Source organism: Solanum pennellii, chromosome 6 (genome assembly GCF_001406875.1).
Source record: "Solanum pennellii chromosome 6, SPENNV200".
Classification (NCBI taxonomy): Eukaryota; Viridiplantae; Streptophyta; class Magnoliopsida; order Solanales; family Solanaceae; genus Solanum; species Solanum pennellii.
Window position 1 is genome coordinate 57,243,825 of NC_028642.1, and position 9,054 is coordinate 57,252,878.

General features: G+C 33.3%; 1 protein-coding gene across 11 annotated transcripts; it reads left to right on the top strand.

Moving 5' to 3' along the window:
• Window positions 1–3,614: 3,614 nt before the first annotated feature.
• LOC107023788 lies at window positions 3,615–7,974 on the top strand. Of its 11 annotated transcripts, none has more exons than XM_027917873.1 (8): window positions 3,615–4,436; window positions 4,746–4,809; window positions 4,902–5,119; window positions 5,200–5,427; window positions 5,501–5,591; window positions 5,765–6,157; window positions 7,416–7,497; window positions 7,668–7,974. In XM_027917873.1, exon 1 carries the CDS (start codon window positions 3,770–3,772, stop codon window positions 4,418–4,420), a length of 651 nt encoding a protein of 216 aa, XP_027773674.1. In that variant the 5' UTR covers window positions 3,615–3,769; the 3' UTR covers window positions 4,421–4,436; window positions 4,746–4,809; window positions 4,902–5,119; window positions 5,200–5,427; window positions 5,501–5,591; window positions 5,765–6,157; window positions 7,416–7,497; window positions 7,668–7,974. The 11 variants fall into 11 exon arrangements, with proteins under 11 accessions (XP_027773674.1, XP_027773672.1, XP_015080074.1 ...); XM_027917871.1 differs by having other exon boundaries at window positions 5,765–6,149; XM_015224588.1 differs by having other exon boundaries at window positions 4,902–4,972; window positions 5,057–5,119; window positions 5,765–7,497.
• The last annotated feature ends 1,080 nt before the right edge of the window (window positions 7,975–9,054 follow it).

Sequence of the window (9,054 nt, forward strand, 5' to 3'; positions counted from 1 at the left end):
TCAAGATAGTTGATTAAAGTGGTGCAAAGGAAGGATATTTCAAATGCTTAAAAGTGATTCTATTTAGTGATAATAGTAGTGAGAACAGTTAATTAACAAGGGTCATATGGATCTTTTGCTTCACAGTTTGCCACAAATTTAAGAAAGGCAAAGGGAGATACAAATTTTTACATGTAGACATGAACACTAAGACCAGAAGTAAAATTCCCATTAGTCATTCCAGATACAAATTTGTAATTGGAAGGCAATATTTACTTTCAATGTCAAATTGACTTCTGTATTGCACATTTTATTTACTTTCAATAGCTTTACATATTTTATTAGGATAAACTTGAAACTAGTGGTACGCAAGAACGTGGATACACGGTTATGAACCAGCCTTGGCCCAACATTGCTACCTACTCGGATGTCACACAATTAGTTATTGGACCGAGATAGAACTGGAAGGCCTTCACAAAGGTTGATTGGGCCAGGCTGTTTCATGACATAGACACTATGCAACGGCTTTTTAGAGCATGGAAACTCGATTCCATGCTGACCACTCCTGCTATGCTACTGATGAAGAGAGACTGCCCATAGGCCGGATGATGCTACACATGATGATTGCATGTTTCTGGTAGGACTTTTTAGAAGTCCATGATAACAAATAACTAAGCACTCGTGTAGGCTGTAGCTCAAAGTCATGATGCAGAAGTGAAGGAATCCGATGGAACAAATCATTTACCAAAATGATAAAGCTCAAAAGAACCATTCAAAATGAAAGCACATGAACGAAGTGAATCATGAAAACTTTAGCATACAAGAAAATGAAAGAGCATTAGCTTTAAGCATAAGAAGAATAGTCATATAATTTCAGTAGAAAGCACAACAGCACTCTAGTTTGTTCACAAATTCAATATTTGAAAATATTTACAGAGCATACTAATCAACCATTGATTAGCTGTATGCAGATTACATATTTCATGCATCAATGTATAATGTATTGACAAAAACATGAACATATCACATATGTAAGTATATGATCACCATCCATACTTCATTATCCCAGAAATTACAGAATTGGCAACGAAAAATGACCAAATCTGCTACATTGAACCATCCCTCTCTTATTACGAAAGCCGAACCTAGGGCTCAATCCTACACAAACACAGCTCAATTATTCCTCATATCTATTCATCATTTCTATACATTACACTCATTTTAGTCTTTATTTAATCATCTTTAACCTAGTCATCCATCTACCACAATCCTTCTCGTTAATCCGGCCCGGGATCCACTATATTTGCCAAAACGCATGTAAACAGAGCGAGAAAAGAGTAAATAGAGAGGACGACGAACCTTCTAGAACAACGCTTTCAACAGCGGGGTAGGAGAAGACAATTTACTAAAAGTTTTATTTTGAGCGAGGTACAACCAACAAAACTTATACGAGGATCCATCAATTTTTCGATACATGGATTGTGGGGGCCAAGCTGTCAGTTAAGGCTGAAGAATGAAACCAAAAGGAAAGAGAATGTAAAGTTTGAGTGGGAATTGAAAGAGAAATTGTGGGGTTCACGTTAAATTCAATTAGATAAACTAAATATTGTATTGAAACTTGAAAGTGAAACAGTGCAGTAAAAAAAAGTAAGAAGGAAATAATTGAGTGAATTTGAATAATTAAAATGATTGAATGAATTTTTCTTTTATTGATGAAAGTTCAATTTATTTTTTTAATTTCACTATGTTCAATTTCTTTGAGTTCATAAAAAAAATTAAATTAAAAATTTTCCAATATATTGCTTTAATTTCCCCTCAAATATTATNTTTTGATAATAAATAAGAAAGGTAAAAAAAATTGAAACTTTTTCAGTTTTAATGTATGAAATCATATTCGTATTTTGAGAGTCAAATAAATTTATTTATTTATGATTTATGTGTCTTTTAGATATTTTGATTTACTATTAATTATTATGAAATTATTGTATTCTTTTGATATAATTTTCAAATATATAAATTTATTTTACATTTAAAGTTATATTTAAAATTTAAACTATAATAGATAAATTGAAGGAGTAACATAGTTTCTTGGTAAATATGATGAAGCAGCTCCTTTATCCTACACTGATTATGCTAAAAGGGCAACTGATATCTCTTTTTTAAAATTTAATTTGATAAAAATCAATTTGTATTTTACCTTTGAGATCTTGGCATATATATATATATATATATATATATTTCTTGTGGGTGAGTTTTAAAGCTTCTTTATCAAAATAAAATTACAACAAGAATTACAAGTAAAAAAAATAAAATACACAAGTACAAAAAGAAAAGATCAAAAAGAGAAAATGTGAGAAAATGAAGAATTACAACATGGCCCCACATATACAACGAAGCACAAAATAAAAATTTTCATCTTCATTAAGTTTATCATGAACTTACCCTTATAATGGATATGTATTTCCAAGGTGATATGAACCTTTTTGTGATAACAAATAATGTATCTATTAATTTGACATAAATATAGTGACTTTTAGATTGATTTTGCAATTTACAAATAGAGATATAATTTATCATTATACGACATAATTGTATAAGAAAAAAGGTTTTATTCTTCGTCTCCATTCTTCTCTTTATATTATATTATATTATTTTGACCTTTATTTTTATAATAAAAGAAGTTAATTTTGAGGCTAAAATCTAATCTCTTAATTCTTTTAAAATTTAAAACATATTTCAAATGTTTTTTAATCTTAAAAAGAACCCATTAATTATTAAGCCAACTTCAGCTATAATTATCTCAAATTTTTATATTTTAAATTATTATTTTTTTACATAACAACTTTGTTCATTCTATTTATTATTTCGTAAAGAATGTATCAAGTCAGATAAAAATAAATGAAATAAGAGAGTACTAAAATGTTGAAAGATAAAAATTGAAGAACATATTTTGAGGAGACGCTGCTTATCGAGCTAATTATTTCGCTTAATAATTTGACTTATCTAGTACTCTAATTTTTAATTATACTAATCCACTAGCAAACTAATTAGATATCAATTGATTCGCTAATGAATTAACAATTATCTAAAAGTTATTGATCAGCATATCAACTAACCTCTATTACACCTTTTTTCGATTAAAGCATCTTACACTATACTTGCATGAAGCCATGAACATTGCTATTAATCTGAAAATATTGAATTTATACCATCAAAAGAGAACATTGCTTGCATTTAGATTCTCGATGAAGGACCCTTAAACATGAATCACGTCAAGTTAAAAAAAGACCTCAATCTATAATTTTAAAATGGGGATTTAGCTTTAGCATTCATAATAACATATAATATGTACTTTATATAATTATATATTTAGGACCCTTCAGGATGACTTCGTGATTTTAGCTTGGAATTTTCATGTTGGAGATCTCAATTTCAAAATCTTTTATCATCGTTGACATTTGTCTTCTGAATCAAACTTGTCACACCGATTACCTCTCCTATGCAGTAACAATTCGCAAGTGATAAATGATAATTCTTAATGAGTTGATAATTTATCACTCTCCTAGTGATTTGCGAGTTTTTAATTTTTCGTCCAAAAGAAAATAATAATTAAGGGGCAAAATTAAACATCACCCTAATTTAGGGGTATTCGTGTGAATGACCCCCGTGCAAAATCAAATGCTCTTCATTATCTTATCTTTGAATTTCTCGCGTCGGATCTTCTTCTCATTTCTCACACTCGCAAATTACTGTAGAGGTTAAAAAGGCTCTCTTAGTTTCTGAGGGAACTATGACAATGACGATGACCACTGCAATGGCGTCGCCGTCCCGCCGGCTGCCTATCGACTCTCGCTATAGTATCGTCAGCACTATCCCCAAGAATGTGGCAATTTACCCAGCAACAGCAGTTACAAAGAAGGGGTTATTGAAGCACTGTATATCCTCGCAAGGATGCCTAAGATCTCTGGTGAAACCAGTATCGGCTGCTAGTTCCGGGCTAGAGGCAGATTCAGCTGATGAACGCCTTAAAAATGCAAAGATAGTTGTTGAATCCGAAGAAGCTGAGAAGATACAAGTCAGAGTAGATGTGAACGGGGAGTACACAAAAATGGTATTCGATAGTGTTTTGACAAAATTAGCTAAATCAGAGCAACCGATTCCAGGCTTCCGCAGGGAAAAGGGAGGAAAAACATCCCAGGTTCCTAGGGAATTTCTACCTCAGATACTTGGCGAAGAACGAGTTACCAATTCTGTAATACGAGAAATTATTAACTCAACTCTTGCTGAATATGTGAAGAAGGAGAATCTGGCGGTGAAGGATAACAAAATTAGCATCACACAAACTGCGGATGAACTCATGTCATCCTTTGCTCCGGGAATGGAATTCGGGTTCAATGCCATCTTATGGCTTGAAAAATCAAAAACTGAAGCCACCACATAAACCCACAGAAGAAGATGTACTGAAACTTTTTCTCATTGTTTAATATCTTAGAATGACTTGTTAGAGTAGAATTAGTAATTAATTCCTGAGGCCAATAGATTGAAGGATCCTAAATCTATTACTGTTTGGCTTACTACTGGTTAAAGTTGAAATTGAATTATGATTTCAGTAGGCATTTCTTTGAGCAATATCATGTGAGAATTTTTTTACCCAGTTTACCAACTTAGCAATTACTTCCTTGGAAACTAGCATCAGAAAAGTAGTGAGTTTTGAAATAAAACTGAAACAAAGATTACAAATCTTCCATTTTCTTGCTTTCATTTAGGATTATATCTTATCATCAGCTTTTTTGGCATCAAGATAGTTGATTCAAAAGGTAAAAAGGAACGGTACGTGAAATGCTTGAAGTGGTCCTGTTTAGTGATAATAGTAGTGACAACAGTTAATTAACAAGGGTTAATGTGGATCTTTTGCTTCACAGTTTGCAACAAATCTAAGAAAGGCAGTGGGGGAGATACAAATTTTTACATGAGGATATGAAAACTAAACATGGTAGTAAAATTTCCCATTGTCATTCCTGGTCTAGAGATATTGTTAACTATTGTGGCTTGATTATGCGGCACACTATATGTTCAGAGCTGATAATTGGCAGGCAATTATTACGAAAAACAGGGAGAAGCGATGTAGTTGAAGGTTAAGGTAACAATTTACTTTCAATGTCAAATTGACTTCTTGTTGCATGTGTTATTTACTTTCAATAGTTTTACATATTTTATCAGGATAAACTTGAAACTAGTGGTATGCGAGAACATGTGTTGCAAGCTCTTGTTATTGACAGTTTGACACTATGCAAAGGCTTTTTAGAGCATGGAACACTCGATTGCATGCTAACTATTCATATAGTCCTATTATGCCACTGATAAAGAGAGACCTTCCATAGACTGTAGGATGTTACACCTGATGACTGGGTGTTTCTTGTAGGACTTTTTATAAGTCCCGCATTCAAGGTAACTTGATAATAGGTATGCATGATAAACTACTATCTAGATGTTGGTCCTTAATGTATTTATCTAATTGCAGGTTGTGAATGAGTAGAACAAACTAACGGGGAAAACAAATAACTAAGCACTCTTGTGGCTCAAAGTCATTTGCAGTTGTGAAGTAATCATTGGTACAAATACATTTACCTTATAATATAAATATTTCTATCTATTGTAATATATAGTAGAGAGATCCTGATAATGGAACAAAGGCAACACAAAATTCATATAACTTTCTGATTAATTGTTCTATTATATTGTGATATGCTTCCTATTTTATAATATTAACTGTTTGAAGGGCCAGCTCCAGGAAATTGTGGCTCAACAGCAATCTGAAGAAAATGTTCAATCAGTTGCAGATGAGATTTTAACCACTATACTCCATGAATGGACTATGTTCGTGGAAAAGGGTATGGAAAGAGGCCTCCAGAAAAGATTTGCGTGCAACAAGTGGACTTAGAGGCCAGTATGGCTTCTACAATGGGAAGTATGTGCCAAGAGATGCAAGCAGAAATGGAAAGAATATTGCAGGAAGAACGTTAGCAAGTGGCTGCTGAGCTGCAAAGAAAGAAGAACAAGGGACTTCTGACTTACTAAGGAAACTAGAAGAGGAGCTTGCCCGCATGGATATACAAGTTGGCAAAAGAACTCAAGTGAAGATGGATGCATTCATGATCAGAATGCAACAGGTAAACATGTATGTTTTGCATATTTGGATATACAGTGAATAAGTCATTTGAAATTTGGACCTTTGTTCTCCCTATTTGCTTTAATGTTAAGCATCTGATGCATTTCTGCCTTACAGATTTGCTAATCTAAAATTGTTTTTCATTTGGTCCTCTCAGTGTTTTGGGTTATATATGATGCTTTGAGTTGGATTTCTCAAAGTGTGGTGCCAGTCTTTTGGTATAGAGGAAAATATTTTTCAATTATTCTACGTTTGATCTGTCAAATGTAGGAGTACAAGTTCCTTAAAAATGAGGAAAATGATTTTCCCAATAGAAGTAGAAAACAAGTCCAATAGGTGGCCGTCCAAGCTCATTGTCTCCTTCCACCCCCTAACTCCAACTCCCTGCATCATCTCACCACCATAGTGTTTCCTAAATTATATATAAATGTTTTTGGGACAATATGTTTTTATTTACATACCACTAAATTTGTTAGAAATTTACTTATTTTTTGAAAAAAAAAATTCTCTAAGGAATATTTCCTTCGTATCAAACACAAACTAGGTCCTATTACTATCCACTTGTGCATGAAGATCTCTGGAGTATTAACTGCAAGCAGAATATGATGATAATTAATTTATAACATGGATATGAGTGACCAATAATATTTTCTACGCTCATAGAAGTCAATATATCTTGTTTTTATATGATCGTGGTGTTCAGGGCAGCTTGCACAGACCTCGACTAATTCTACGGGATAGCTGTCGCCTCCTACCACAACAAGTTACCATGTAATTGTTTACCAAGGGTAGGACAGATGGAAATAAATCTCTAGTGTTTTTGGTTCTGCTGGGATTTGAACTAGAGACTTCATGTTTCTCAACTTACCTCATTGACCAATAGGCCACACTCTTGAATCAAATTCTCTAGTTCTTAATGGAAAACGAGACGAGGAATAAACTTGTCAATATGTTACATAGATTTTAATTTCCTTCACAGGATTTAACCAGAAGTAATATAAGTTCCTAGCAGTTGATTATTTCATGAGTTGCATCGTGGATTTATCAGTCTTTCTCTTTTTGCTTCTTCCTCGCTAGAAGTTTGTAAATGATGTAATACATACTTGTTATATTAGTTTCTCCCTGAGTCTAAGGGGATTCCAGTAAACTAAAACAACATCATTCCTTTTCAGATACTGTCAAATGTCTAATACTTGTTTCTTCTTTTAATATCATGTTATTCGTCAATTCCCTGGATTTTTTGGCTTTCCTTCCTGCATAATCTCAGATGTTATCAGTTTCGGGGAGCTTGTGGTTCAATTTGATGCAAAGGGTCGTGGGGTGTGAAAAAAGCCTTTTCCTAGATCCTGGTATGTCATTAGTAATGAGAGAAGTTGTTATTCTACTTGTCCCTATGCATTAGCCTTGAACAATGTTCTATAAAGTGGGGACTCGGACCTTCCCATTAGTACTTGGCTTAGAATCTGCATTTTTTTACACATGCATGTATAATGATGTTTATCCTTCGTTTTCTTAATAGCAACAATAAAGTACTCAACAATGAGGACATGAAGCTGCTCAAGAATTTTTTATGAATACATTGGAGTAGTTTGAAAATGTGTGACTAAAGCGGGCAGTAAAATGGGAGTTGTACCATTTTGTTCCGAACTGATGGCCAAATGGCCAAACAACCAAACACTGCTAAATTCTCTTTATTTATCTTGTCATCTGTTCTGCAAAGCTGTAAGTGATTGATCAGACAAGTGTCAAGGCTTTGAGTAGACTTCTTTCATTTCTGAATTAGCTTGTGACAATTCCTAGCATAAGTATGAGCTTTGTCTACCGCACAAGGGCAATTCATCTTGATCATGTCAACCAGATACCATTCTAATTATTGCTAGTTGGACTCATTCTTGTATTCCTTCAGCTGTGTTTCAAGAAAACGAAACATATAGATAGCCCTTAAACTAGCAACCAACTCTCAAGTAGAGGTGTTTAGATCTCTGGCTATTAGTACAGTTAAACCGTCTACTTGATAATTGATAAGAGGTTAAGCAAAGCGATTATACATGTATTTCGCCTTTCAAAAACTACATTGTCTAGTGAGCCACATAATCATGTATTACAATATATATAGGAAGAGAATTATGACATCTCCATTGAACCCAGAATAGTGAACATCAAGTTAATATCATTAATTCACTACACTTCATTGTGTCCAGTGCTTTTGTTGGCTTTATTCTTCAGCTATTCTTAAGCGCTCACACTCAAACTATTCTACCTTATTTTGGTGTGAGTTCTAAAGTAATCGAGAATTTAATATTGCGAGTGAGTTATTTGATGTCGTGCTTAACACATGTTTCTCTATCGAAATTATGGTCAAATTTTTGTCAAAATATAGTTGAAGAGGTATATGTGAATCGAAAATATAACAAGATATATATATATATGTAATTATTTCTATAGTACATAAATGGTTGACTCTTCTCAGCTATAAAGTTTCAAAGGTCAAAATTACCTTTAGACTTGAATGATCTAACATTTTTCATTACTTCGTAAGGACAAAATCGAATCATTTTAAACAACAAGTGGGCTGGAAACGAAGCACTCTCAACAGTGGGTAATCTACGAGTGATCTTGAACTTTTGACTTCACTTACTCCATAAACAAAATTTGATGTTTAATTAGTACTAACTTTTTACTTCAGAAAAAAAAAAAGTAAAAAAAAAGGTCTATTTGGTTATATAAAATAGCCCCAGGGGTCCACACATATGACATACGAGAGCAGTGAATGGAGTAAAAAGGCAGGTTTAATTTTGAGTAGTGTAAATATTTGACACGAATCTCAATGTCGATTTTTCCAGGCATTATATAATCAAGCTCAGGGCTTATAAAACAGCACATCTGGATGTAGACCCACCCACCCA

What these genes read in the sequence shown, in the direction of transcription:
- LOC107023788 (XM_027917868.1), top strand. Translation starts at nt 3,770, where the DNA reads ATGACAATGACGATGACCACTGCAATGGCGTCGCCGTCCCGCCGGCTG.